General features: G+C 37.6%; 1 protein-coding gene across 1 annotated transcript; it reads right to left on the bottom strand.

The window, feature by feature from the left end:
• Nucleotides 1–1,434: 1,434 nt before the first annotated feature.
• APOBEC1 (apolipoprotein B mRNA editing enzyme catalytic subunit 1) lies at nt 1,435–3,818 on the bottom strand. Its single transcript, XM_081059545.1, has 3 exons — nt 3,427–3,818; nt 2,958–3,076; nt 1,435–2,503 (listed from the first exon to the last, which is right to left on the bottom strand). Exons 1-3 carry the CDS (start codon nt 3,794–3,796, stop codon nt 2,354–2,356), a joined length of 639 nt encoding a protein of 212 aa, XP_080915671.1. The 5' UTR covers nt 3,797–3,818; the 3' UTR covers nt 1,435–2,353.
• Between the last annotated feature and the right edge of the window lie 10,145 nt (nt 3,819–13,963).

The raw sequence follows: 13,963 nt of genomic DNA, 5'->3' as shown, positions 1-13,963 counted from the left end.
AGTATTATCAACTATAATCACCATGCTATACAATACATGCCCAAAACTTATTCATCGTAAAACTGAAAATTTGTGTACTTTGACTATCTTCACCCCTGCCTCTGGCAACCACTAATCTTCTATTTCTGAGTTGGGTTTTTTCCACATAAAAGTGAGATCATACAGTATTTCTCTCTCTGTCTGTCTGACTTATTTCAAATAGCATAATGTCCTCAAGGTTCATCCATGTTTTTGCAAATGGCACGATTTCCTTTTTTTGGCTCTATAACATTCCATTTTGTGGCTCTATATACCACATCTTCTTTACCCATTCATCCATTGATGGAAATTTATGTTGTTGTCATGTCTTAACTATTATAAATAATGCAATGAACACAGGAGTGAAGATATCTCTTCAAACAGTGGTCATGGGGATGTAGGGTATAGCATAAGGAATATAGTCAATAATATTGTAATAACTAGGTATGGTGCCAGATGGGCACTAGATCTATCAGGGCGATATGTGGGAATGGGGCTGGGAGCAGGGTAAGAAAGGTAAAGTTATTAAGAAATACAAATTGGTAGTTAATACAGCATGGGGAATATAATCAACAATGTTATAAAGATCATGTAAGGTGCCAGATGAGCACTGGACTTATCAGGGAGATCACTTTCATAGACTGTGTGATGCCTGACCAATTCGCTATACACCTGAAGCTGTAGAATAATACTGAATATCAACTATAACTAAATATATATGCATATATAGTCACCGGATGTGGAGTACAATTTAGGGAAGATAGTCAATGGTATTGTAACAGCTATACAATATGTGAGAGAGGTAGTAGCTTGGGGTGATCACTTTATGAGGGGTTTAAATATCTAACTATTATGTTGCTTTGTACACCTGAAATTAATTTTTTTTAAAAAGTGAAAAAATAAAAAGATAGCTTTTCAAGATAGTGATTTCCTTTTCTTCAGATATATATCCAGAAGTAAAATTGCTAAATCATATGGTAGTTCTATTTTAATTTTTTGAGGAACCTCCATACTGTATTCCATAGTGCCTATACCAATTTACATTCCCACCAACTGTGTACAAGTGTTCTCTTTTCTCCACATCCTTGCAATACTTGTTATGTCTCTTCTTTTTGATGATAGAAAGTATAACTGTGAGGTACTATCTCATTATGTTTTGATTTGCATTTTTCTGATGATTAGTGATGTTGACCAAATTTTCCTGTAGCTATATACCCATTTGAATCTTCTTTGGAAAAATGTCTATGCAGGTCCTTTGCCCATTTTTAAATCCGATTATTTGGTAGTTTTTTTTACTATTGAGTTGTGTGAGTTTCATTATGTATTATGAATATTTGCCCCTTATTACACAGCTGGTTTACAAATATTTTCTCCCATTCCATATGTTCCCTTTTCATTTTGTTGATTGTTTCTTTTGCTGTGCAGAAGCTTTTTAATTTGATGTAGTCTCATTTGATTATTTTTATTTTTGTTGCTTGCACTTTTGGTGTAATGCTTATAAAATTATTGCCAAGACTAAAGCCAAAAAGCTTTTTCTTTATGTTTTTATCTAGGAGTTTTAAGGTTTCAGGTCTTACATTTAAGTCTTTAAACCATTTTGAATTAGTTACTGTGCATGGTATAAGATAGGGGTCCCATTTCATTCATTTGCATGTGAATATCAGGTTTCCAGCACCACTTATTGAAGGGACTACCTTTTCCGCATTGACTATTCTTGCTTCTTTGTCAAATATTAGTTGACCATGTATGAATGGGTTTATTTCTGAGCTCTCTATTGTGTTCCACTGGTCTGTTTTTATGCTGATTCCATACTGTTTTGATTACTATAGTTTGTAATATAGTTTGAAATGCAGAAATGTGATGCGTCCAGCTTTGGTCTTCTTCCTCAGGATTGCTTCAATTATTTGGGGTCTTTTCTTGTTCCAAATGAATTCTAGAATTGTTGGGGGGGGGTTCTTTGTCAAAAATACCTTTGGAATCTTGAAGGGTATTGCATTAGATCTATAGATGGCTTTGGGTAGTATGGACAATATTAAATCTAATGCACGAGCATGGGATACCCATCCATTTATTTGTGCTTTCTTCAATTTCTTTCATCAACATCTTATAGTTTTCAATGTACAGGCCTTCCACCTCCTTGTTTAAATTTATTCTTGTGCATTTTATTGTTTTTGATGCTGTTGTAAATGGGACAGTCTCTTTATTTAATTTTTAGATAATTTATTGTTTGTGTATGGAAATGCAAACTGAAAATTTATACATTCTAATGGCACTCACTCTTTAGTGAATCATCATTGCTTGTTTTTGAAAGAGTATACACAAAGAATCATTCTCTTCATCTCCAAGTCACAGGAAGATGTATCAACCCCGTAGATAAAAGGATATGGGGTGGAATCCTTTGGTAATGGCAATTTTGAAGAGTAAGTCTGAACAATGTAAGCTGTTTTTGACATCTTCTTGAAATTATTAAACAGGAAGGGAGACTCTAGAATAAAAAAGTTATGATAATATTTTTTTAAATACTATTATCCCCACAAACATTTTAAAACATCAGTTGGAAGACCATTGAACTACTCTTAAGAGAATACAAATGGGATACTACATTTCTTCAAAGAATGATACACACCAATATGGGAAAGGAGAATATCTGCAATTTTATAGAGCCAGTATGTATTATAATAATAATAACAATGAAATCTAATTAATATAGTGTCCACATATATCTTAGACTAGTTTATTCTTCCCTTTTCTCAGTTATTTTTCACAAAGAGATTGTCTTTGTTCTTATATTTTCTTAAGATAAGTGAAGTAGTTAAATAACTAAACCTCAATATAAATGACAAATAGTGAGGAGAGCACATGTCAAAATTATCAGGAAAGAAGTTTGAAGAAGTATGCTTCTTTTTGCATCAGAATCTTTGTCCCTTAAAATAACTTACTAAAATTATGCAGTGGAGTTCCAGTGCATATAGCTTCATCAACAGAGGGGGATATCTCGGCCAGTGAGCTTCTTTCCCAGGTGGGTAGTTGACAAAATTCCTCCAGCAGTGGTCATGCTCTAAGGAAACAAAAATCCTGGTTCATTCAAGAAATACAACAGAAAGTTACTTAAAGAAAGCCCAACTTAAAAATATACCATGTATAAAGCCCTTTGGTTTATTTACTGCTAGAAGTGGGCTGGACTTTCCCAGAATCCCTAAAACAAACAAAGTAGATCATTTGAAGATGGCTGAGCAGCCATAGTGGCAAAGTGAAAAAAAGGAGTCATATTTTTAATATTTTTCCTGCTATGAATTTCAGACCTGGTCCTTTATCTTATCCACTCTGAGATAATCAATCTCCTGGCCCAGAAACATACCACCACCACAATCTTTCATAAATACTTAAGATTCTTGGTTTTCTTTTCACCTGAGGGTCTCATTATCTGGATGGTCACACCATAATTAATGAGGTCCCTGAGTCCTTGACGGTTTTGTTCATCCATATGCCAATAAAGTCGTGCTACATAAATAACTAAAGTCACACCGGGTCGTTGACTCAAAAATTCTCTAATAGCCTTGGAGCATTCCCAACAGGGACTCCAGGACAAGAACCAGATGATGGAGCAGCTGACGGATGAGCAAAAACATCTTTCTGAAGTAAATTTTTCTATAAAATTGAGTTCAACATGCTTTGTAGTGTTTTTGCTTGAGTTTCTCCAGATCTTGTGGCTTGTGCCCCACTTGATTTCATAGAGCAGACAGGCCTCTTTACGGAGATCTCTGGGGTCGAAGAACATTTCAAATTCCCATGGTTCAATTCTTCTCCTGAAATATAAAAAGCACTCCCATGTTGTTATGCAATTTTAAGAGAAAAACTTAGAAATAACTTTATGCTCCCCTCTTCTATCAGGCAGGCCTAAAACATGACATCTCAGGAAACTTTTTTTGTTTTTTTCTATTCTATGTCTCAAAGTTATCTGGGCTGGTCCACTGGAATTATCAGAGCTTCTGTCACCCACACAGTGAAGAGATTTTTCCCAACTCATGTTATTTGGTTACCACTCTCTCTGTACCATTGCTTGGTAGTCTTGAATTAAGGTAGCAATGTGTCCTGGATACATTGTCTAATCTTCCTATCTCACACATAGAGGTGCCATGTCCCAATTGTTAATCTTCACGAGTACTCAATGGACCCTATTATAGTCTAATCTTTCTATCTCACACATAGAGGTGCCATGTCCCAATTGTTAATCTTCACGAGTACTCAGTGGACCCTAACTAGATTTTCTCAGGCGTAGAAGCTTGAATTGTCACCAAAATTCTATTGCCAAGTCTAAGAACAGAGTAATTTAACCTCAGAATTCTTCCACATTAAATTCTGTATACTAATATCTCATAAGAAAGAAATTCAAATTGCTCTCAATGGCATCTTTAGATTTAACACTCTTCGTGTGTCAAAGCTATGACTCAGGAAACTCAGAATTGTACTGATGACTCTTCTTTCCAAAATGGTTGAGTCATAAGCTTATTACATTCTAATATTTCCCACTCACCCCTTAAGTATTATTACCTAGATCAATTTTTCCACCCATCATGAGATATTCTATTCCTTGACAAAAGTCCCCCTGTTATAATGATGTTTGGGAAATGGGCATATAATATAAAATATTAAGATAAAATCAAAGTGACAAATAAGTTCCCTGGACCTTTCACTAATGGCTATAAAAATATGTGATTTAAAGAGAGAAGAGCAATAGTAAGACAATAACAGAACAAAACTGGAAGATAATTTATTTAAACAGGAACCAAAAGACATAGAAAGCAATAACCATAGAGAATGAAGCTGGAAAAGAAAAAAAAGAAAGAATGGGAGCACGGTAAAAGAGAAAAGGAACAATAAGGAAAGCTATAGTCCTCCGGCTCTTAAACACTCACTTATTCTCGGTTGAATTAAATGCACAATATGATAGTACTATTCTTACCTGGAGGTGGGATCGCCAGCTGAAGGACCTGTTAACCAAGAGATAAGTATGTCAAATAATACCCATACACAAATTGAGCTGCTGAGAAAAAAATGCTCTATTCTTCAAACTGCAAACCATATCAGAAAATGGAGTTTAAAAAAAATCTCTGGGGGGTGGGTGATGAGGGTAAAGGGCATCAAATATATGGTGATGGAAGGGGAACTGACTCTGGGTGGTGAACACACAATGGGATTTATAGACGATGTAATACAGAATTGTACACCTGAAATCTATGTAAATTTACTAACAATTGTCACCCCAATAAATTTAATTTAAAAAAAAATCTCTTCTGGATTAATTGGATTAGATCAGGTCATTGTATCAAGAAAAGCAAGATTTTTGAGGACCATACTGAAATCCATTTGCTGAATCCAAAACCAGGTAATCCTTCAGGCTTCAACAAGAATGAACACAATGGAAAAGTCACTTTTCAAAGGCTCCTGGGTATAATTTCTATGCGCCCCCACAGCATCTTGTACTCCCTTCATAAGAGCAATTACCATACTGTATTGTGATTGCCTATTTACATGCCTATAATAACACTGAATTGTAAATTATGTGAGATATGGATTATGTATATCTTGTTCCAGACTCTATCACTCTATCATACTGCATAAAACATGTTGGTTAAGAATAGATACTTATTGGGCCTGCCTGGTGGCTCAAGGGTTTAGAGCTCCATGCTCCTAACTCCGAAGGCTGTTGGTTCGATTCCCACATGGGCCAGTGGGCTCTCAACCACAAGACTGCCAGTTCAATTCCTCGAATCCCTCAAGGGATGGTGGGCAGGGTCCCCTGCAACTAAGATTGAACACGGCACCTTGAGCTGAGCTGCCACTGAGCTCCCAGATGGCTCAGTTGGTTGGAGAGTGTCCTCTCAACCACAAGGTTGCCGGTTCGACTCCCGCAAGGGATGGTGGGCTGTGCCCCCTGCAACTAGTAACGGCAACTGGACCTGGAGCTGAGCTGCACCCTCCACAACTAAGACTGAAAGGACAACAACTTGAAGCTGAACGGCACCCTCCACAACTAAGATTGAAAGGACAACAACTTGACTGGGGAAAAAAAGTCCTGGAAGTACACTGTTCCCCAATAAAGTCCTGTTCCCCTTCCCCCAATAAAATAAAATAATAGATACTTATTGAATAAATGACTGAATGAACTTCATTATACATCTACTCCACTTCAGAATACCGGTGCCAAAAAATGCATACACGTTTTAAGACATGTTATCTATGTGTTACTTTTCCAAGTTGAATTGAATTACATAGCAATGTGTAGTATGGTGTTCTCTCAAACGATGGTGTTAATGAAATGAATGCTAGCATCATTCATTGTATTACAATTTTAATACAGTTTTTTCCTTCCTTAAAACGTGTACACATTTTTTTGGCACCCTCTGTATATATGTACATTATATATATGAGAAACTGGATTTCTCATACATTGCTACTGGAAATGTAAATTGGTACAGCCACTCTGGGAAACTGGCAATTTCTTAGGAAAAAAAAGAAACAAACAACTAAAAATGCAGCTACTTTGGGGCAGCTGGTTAGCTCAGTTGGTTAGAGTGAAATGCTCATCACACCAGGGCTACCAGTTCAACCCTCGCATGGGCCCGTTTGAGCTGTGCCCTCCACAACTAGATTGAAACAATTACTTGACTTGGAGCTGATGGGTCCTGGAAAAACACACTTAAAATAAATAAAAGTTAAAAAAAAAAATACAGCTACCATGCAACCCAGAAATTGCATTCCTGGATATTTATCTGAGACAGGAAAACTTAGGTTCACACAAAAGCCTGTATACAAATGTTCATATCACCTTTGTTTGTAATATCTAAAAACTGGAACAGCTTGACATCTTTCAATAAGTGAGTAGTTAAACTATTTGTGGCACATTTATACCATGGAATACTACTCAGCAATAAAAAGAAACAAACTACTGATACATGCAACAGCTTCCCCAAGTGAAACTGGGAAAATATGAGTAAAATTCGTGGATTGTGTCAATGTTAATATCCTGGTTGTGATATTACTCTGTAATTTTGCAAAATGTAACTGGGGGGAACTGAGCAAGATGTATAAGGAACCTGTATTATTTCTTGAAGCTACATGTTTTAAGCTACAATTATCTCAATTAAGATTACAATTTACAGAAAGAGTATTTGGTAGTGTGGAGAGAAGCTGGGACATCTCTGGCTCAGTAGACTTCAGAAGGAGGAGAAAAGACATCTGCATAAGTGATGAATAAAAAAACCCAAAACATTTGCAAAGAGCATATAGAAAGATATTACTGAACAAGCAAAAAAGAGAACAAAGCTTCAGTTGGAGCTCAGTGGTTACTGAAGGCATTGACAACAAAATCCTGCTGCATAGAGGATCTCAAAGGTGACAAAATTCTCTCTTTGAATCATGTTAATCTGGAAGGAGGGAAAGAAAGAAGCAGCAATGACTGCCCTTAGGAAAAGGACAGACTAGTAGGGTCAACAGCAGGACTGGGAGCTGGGAACTAAAAGTTGATGTGGTATGATTCAGTCACTAGAGTTCCCAAGATGCAAGGTGTCAGAGAATGGAACTTATCTGGGGGGATAAGTTCCAGGACCCTGAGTGAATGCCTGAAACCTCAGATATACCATACCCTACATGCTAGTATTTTTTCCTATATATGATACCTATGGTAAAGTTTAATTTATAAATTAAGCACAGTAAGACATTAACAACAATAACTAACAATAAAATAGAAAACTATAACAATATACTATAATAAAAGATATGTAAATATGGTCTTTCTCTCTCTCAAAACATCTTAATTGTACGGTACTCACCTTTTTACTTAAAGGAAGCACTTTATTATGGCTTCGCTTTGGCATATTCAAATAGCCAGCATCATTACTCTTGAGCTTTGGGCATTATTAAGTAAAATAAGGGTTACTCAAACACAAGCACTATGATACCATAACAGTCAATCTGATAACCAAGACAGCTGCTAAGTGACCACCCTGTAACCCCAAAAATAAGACTTAGCCGGACAATCAGCTCTAATGCGTCTTTTAAGCAAAAATTAATATAAGACTCGGTATTATATTATTTATATTATGTTATGTTATGTTATGTTATGTTATATTATATTATATTATGTTATATATTATATTAAATACCGGGTCTTATATTATAATAAGACCAGGTATATTGTATTATATATTATGTTATATTATATTATAATATATTAAAGACCCGGTCTTATATTATAGTAAAATAAGACTGGGTCTTATATTAATTTTTACTCCAAAAGATGCATTAGAGCTGATTGTCCAGCTAGGTCTTATTTTTGGGGAAACACAGTAACAAGCAGAGAGAGTATACAGTGTGGATACACCGGACAAAGGGACGATTCATGTCCTGTGTGGGACAGAGCAGGAAGGCAGTAGATTTATTAGATTCATCATGTGACTCAGAATGGCATGCAATTTAAAACCTATGAATTATTTATTTCTGGATTTCATTTAATATTTTCAAACTGCATTTGACTGCAGGTAACTGAAACCATGGAAAGTGAAACTGTGAGGGGGGACTACTGTAACCCTGATCCCTCCTTCAGTCAAAAGATGCCTGGAATAGCCAAGAGCCTGGACGGTCCCTACCCTTCAATTTGCTATCACACAGGAACAAAATACCCAGAACAGCCAAGAAAAGGGTACTAGTGACCAGCAGATAAGTCACCCCTGGAACTTGGCAAACTACAGTCTGTATGGGATGTAGGGGATTAATTATATATCCTTTCAACGGCAGTTAATTGAGAGCCTACTAAATATTAGGCACTCTTCTTAGTACAAGAACAAAGAACAAAACAAATCCCTATCAGTACATTTATAGAGGGAGAGAGACAATAGGTAAACAAATACATATATTAATTCAGTAGTGACAAGTGTTATGGAAAGTATCGTAAAGAGATCAAAGGTAATGGTGGGACAAGGCTACCTTGCCAGAGGTTGGTCATGGAGGGCCTTTTTGAAGAGGCATATTTAAGAAGAGAATTGAATGTGAAGTGAAGCAAGACATGTGGACATCAGGGAAAGCATTCCAAGAAAAGTGCAAAAGTGGGGAGGTCTTGACATGTTCAAGGAAGAGCAAGGAGTAGGCTTGCTAGGTCAGAATGATCAAGATATAAAATGATAGGAGATGAGCCTGACCACATAGGGTCTTCCAAGTCATGGGTTTTATTCTAAGTATAGTGGGAAGCCATTAGAGAGTGTAAAGATGATTCAAGTAAAATTACTGGATTTTAGAGGCCGTGCCTCTCAAGACTCAGAGCTTTGGGGATGAAATGGGCATCAACCTGGCCTGTATTCAGAACATGGTGCAGAATTCTAAAACTTGGAGAGCAGAAAGACAACTCATTTGTTTTATTTGGGGGAACATAGGCATTTATATTGGCAACAAGAACTCATGTTAAGGATTTACCCTCTGCTTCTTTGGAAGCCAAAGTTTGTCTGGGGAGGCAGGAGAAAGGGATCACATATCAAAAGGCAGTTACCATCACCAGTCTCTCTTTTCCAAGAAAGCAGAGATCCATGAAGTTTGAGACACAGAACATGAAGTTTCCCCACATGATATCCCTTTCAGTGGGTCAGAGAGAGAGGAAAAAAGTCGCTCTTACCTCTGAGGGTGAAGTGGCTGTGTGGAGATGTAGGCAGGAGATTCAGTCCACCCTCCCGGCCAAACTTTAACTCTGAGATGCTATTTTTGAACCAAGAAGAGTCACAATATCTGGGAGACACTTCCTCCAAAATAGGAGGTGCTCTGCCCAAGGCTCCGTGTGTGGTGTGTTTGTTTGTGTGTTGTGGGGTCCAGAATGTGCTACTGAGGCATAAAAACTGCTTTGAACTGAAGACATCTAAAAATAGACATTTCCCTCTGAAATTCTTTATATTCCTAAAAGCAGAGCCTCCCAAAAGGACTCAAAATAAATAGAACACAAAGAACTCAACCCTGTTGCCAGTGGTAAGAGTCAATCCAGCTCAAATCCCACCTCATCTGAAAATTATTTTCTTCCACAACCTGAAGTATTCCCCCTATCCCATGAATTCTTTTAAAGTTAAATAACTAAACCTTAAATAATTAACATGCCCTTGTGCTATCACTACTCTTGCTATCTTAAACCGTTATTTAACAGTTGTATATTTTACATAATTTTTTATTATGGTGAAACAAGCATCAATTTAGTGTCATTTGATTAAAATCATTGGTGGATGAATAGTTAGTAATAACAATAATAACTCTTATTTAAGAATAAAATTAATATATGAATAAATAGGAAAGTCGGAAAATGCCCACAGACACACACACACACACGCACACATACACACACACACACACACACACACATACACTCACAGGGTTTCTGCACTTTTCAAGAATAAGGAGCTTACTAGGCCCCTCATCCATTTTACCTTGGTCGGAAGCCATGGTGCTGTGTCATTGGACTTTTCCCCCTGCAGCTATATATTGTGCGATTGCTCCTGCCAGTTACATGTCTGAACATTGTTTCTGAGGTGTGACTACTGCCACAGGCTTGGGCAGAGGATGACTCATTCCTGAGTCTCAGGCAGTTACTAGGTTTCTAGGCAATAAAAACAGGTAGCAGATTAAGAGGAAAGTTAGAGTGGGATTTTATATCCATGGGTTTACAAGAAGGCTTATGATGAAAATAATTAATCCTATAAATCACTGAGGATATCCAAATTACAAAATTCTTTTCCAATAACATCTGAATTTAGGGACATTTGCCTTTCCTTTAAATTAAGGTTAAGGAAAGACTGACCCATCATTCTTTTGTAGAGAACAGAAGCAGAACAGAGAAGAGAGAATTGACCTGGTTCTGTAACTTGAAGCTTTCCAATGTTACCTGGGGAAGACACTGTGGACTTGCCCTTTGGCAATTCCCTTATTTCTAACTTCCTCTTATTTTGCTCTTTGGCCCTAATCCTGTTGGAAAAGGGAGGGGCTGATAGATGCCAAATCAGAAGGACTTTGGCTTCTGAGTCAGGTAATTAGGTCATCTCTCTTCCTTCTTGAAGCTAAGGCTGTGTATGGCCAACTCCATTTATGCTCTTTTATGCTGGATCTAGCTCCTCTGAGTTTCAGTACACATTCTCAGAATTGAGGTCACTCTCGAGACCCTTCTTGGCGTGGTGTCCAGGTTGTTGGCATCACAGTAAAAAATTAAATAAGACAGAAATATAGTGGTGAAAGAGCAGTTTATTAGAAGTGAAAGTACACTCCAAAGAGTTAGGAGCGGGCCGAACACAAAAGAGTGGCTCAAAAGGCTCAAAGGGCTCAAGGGTTCAAGGGCTCATTATTAGAAGAAAAAGTACACTCCAAGGGTTTGGAGCGGACCCCCGAGCAAAAGCAAGGCTCAAAAGGCCCTGACTGGCGAGGACTTAGGAGTTCTTATTTCCTTCTCTTCTAGAATGGCCTACTACTCTCTAATTGTGGGGCTGCTTTGTTGATACCTATGATTGATAATGGCTAATGGTTATGGTAAACAAGGGCAAGTTTGGTCAGAGAGGGGTGGTCTTTTGGGCGGTAATTTTCCATAGACTCTGTTGGACATGCAGGAATGTTACATGATGTATCCAGGCATCTCGGAGACCCAATTCCTTTCTCTAACTGCCTGCCTTATGTTCCCCTTGAGAGACATGATCCCCATAAGTCTCTATGGGAAATTGAGGGACAGATCTCCTCTCCTGTATCTGCTTCCTGCTGAATATGGCCATTGCCCCTGCCTATTGGGGATTCACAGAACTCCCACCATATTTGATATTAGATGAGGGGAAGGGGTCTCGAGATCTGCCTGGAGGACCATGCTGACCTCTGTGGTCAGGATGTACTGGAAGTCACTGTATCCTAAGGGCTCCTAGAAGAGGAGAGATAGATTTTAGTTAATAGAGTTAAAAGTGTTGGCCCAAGAAGCAGGATTCAAAGCCATTGACAAAGGGTGACTGCTGATGAAAAATTGTTCAGCTTCATGGAGCCTAGCCTTTCTTCTGGTTTAACCAGTCATTCAGTTATTATTCACCTGGGAGCTAGGCCTAGAAAAAACACTGTGCTTCAATGACCATAGTCAACAAACATTAATCACAAACTTGAGGGTAATTACGTAAAGCAGGGGGTACGAGGTTTCTATGATTCAGGTTAAAAACAATCTATTATTTACAGTAAAGAAACTATTTGAAAAAATGATTATTACCAGGGGCTACAGAGCCAAAACACTAGAGAAAAGAAAACTTAGATTTTCTATAGTGAGAAGCCCTTTCGTTTGGACCATATCACTAAGGTTCCCTCCAGGATCTCAAAGAACTCCTAAACTTCGAATCTTAAATCCTATGAACCTGATATCTGAGCCTTAGATATAAGACTTTCCTTAATTATGAAAGACAAGCTGGAGCCCCCACAAGATGAAGCAGGTGTTTGGAGGGGCAGGTGAAAGTTTTGAAGAAGGAGCAGAAGTGCCACACCATAAATGAAGACCGTCCTTCAGAAGCCAAGAGCTTCAAAGTTAGGCATGAGTGGTGGGGAGAATAATGGCCGTCTCAAAGATGGTCACCTCCTATTCTCTGGAATCTTATAAAGGCAAAAGTGACTTTGAAGATGTGATTAGGGTAAAGAGCTTAAGGTAGGGAGATGATCCTGGATCATCTGGGTGGGCCCAATCTAATCACACGGAACCTTATAAGGGGAAAGCAGAAGAGCCAGTCAGTCAGAGGACATGTAAAGATGGAAGTGGAGGTCTGAGTAATGTAGTAACTGGCTGGAAGGGTGCCAGGATTCAAGGAATGAGTACAGCCTCTAGAAACTGGAAAAGGCAAGGAAATGGATTCTTCCCTGGAGCCTCGAAAAGGAATACTGCCCTGATGACATCTTGATTTTAGCCCAGTGGGACCCTATTTTATACTTTTGACGTCCAGATCTATAAAATAATTTATGCTGTTTTACACAACTAAGTATGTGGTAATTTGTTATGGCAGCTATAGGGAACTAATACAGTGAGACATATAGGATTCGGAACATATGCAATAGTTAAGGTGGTATATAATTTGAGTTTGTTTCTAGTAGAATTCCTATTGAATGCTTGATCCATTTCTGTTTTTAGAAAATTCAGCTCTATCAGATAAGATAGACTGCCGTGACATTCATTATTTGTAAGACGTCGAAGATTGGTCAGTGTCCTATTCCTGGAAATTTATGAGTTTTAAAAAATATATACATATATTTACGTAACCATTCCACAATTAGGATATTTAAGATTCTCATCACCCAAAAAAGTTCTCTGTCTGTTTGCAATCAATCCTCCTAGTCCCAGGCAACCACCGATATTTCTTTTGCTATAGTTTGCACCATTCTATTAGATTCATATAAATGGAATCATATAATGGCTTTGCTCAGTAAAACAGATCTATATGTTTAGATGTATCAGTGTCATTTCTTTTTATTTCTGGGTAGAATTCCATTATATGGGTATACTACACTTTGTTTATTGATTCACCCACTGATGGACATTGGGTTAGTTCCAATTTTAGGTTGTTATGTATAAAGGTGATATAAAAATTTGTGTACAATTCTTTCTGTAAACGTTTCTTTTTCCTTTTTTGGGTAAAGAACCTAGAAATGGAATTGCTGAATCAAACACATAAGTATATATTTAACTTTAAAGAAAATGCCAAATGGTGACACCAGTTTACAGTCTCCACAGGAATACATGAGTTTCAGTTGCTCAACATCCTCACCAACACTTGGTAATGTCAGCCTTTTTAGGTGCAGTCATTTTTGTGGTTGTGTGGTATTGTTTAAGGGCCCATCAGCTCCAAGTCGATGTCCTTCAATCTAATTGTGGAGGGCACAGCTCAGCTCCAAGTCCAGTTGCTATTTTCAGTCTTAA

This window comes from Rhinolophus hipposideros (assembly GCF_964194185.1).
Source record: "Rhinolophus hipposideros genome assembly, chromosome: 9".
Taxonomy (NCBI): Eukaryota; Metazoa; Chordata; class Mammalia; order Chiroptera; family Rhinolophidae; genus Rhinolophus; species Rhinolophus hipposideros.
The sequence above is the reverse complement of the archived record's forward strand: the minus strand, read 5'-3'. Positions and strand labels throughout refer to the sequence as shown.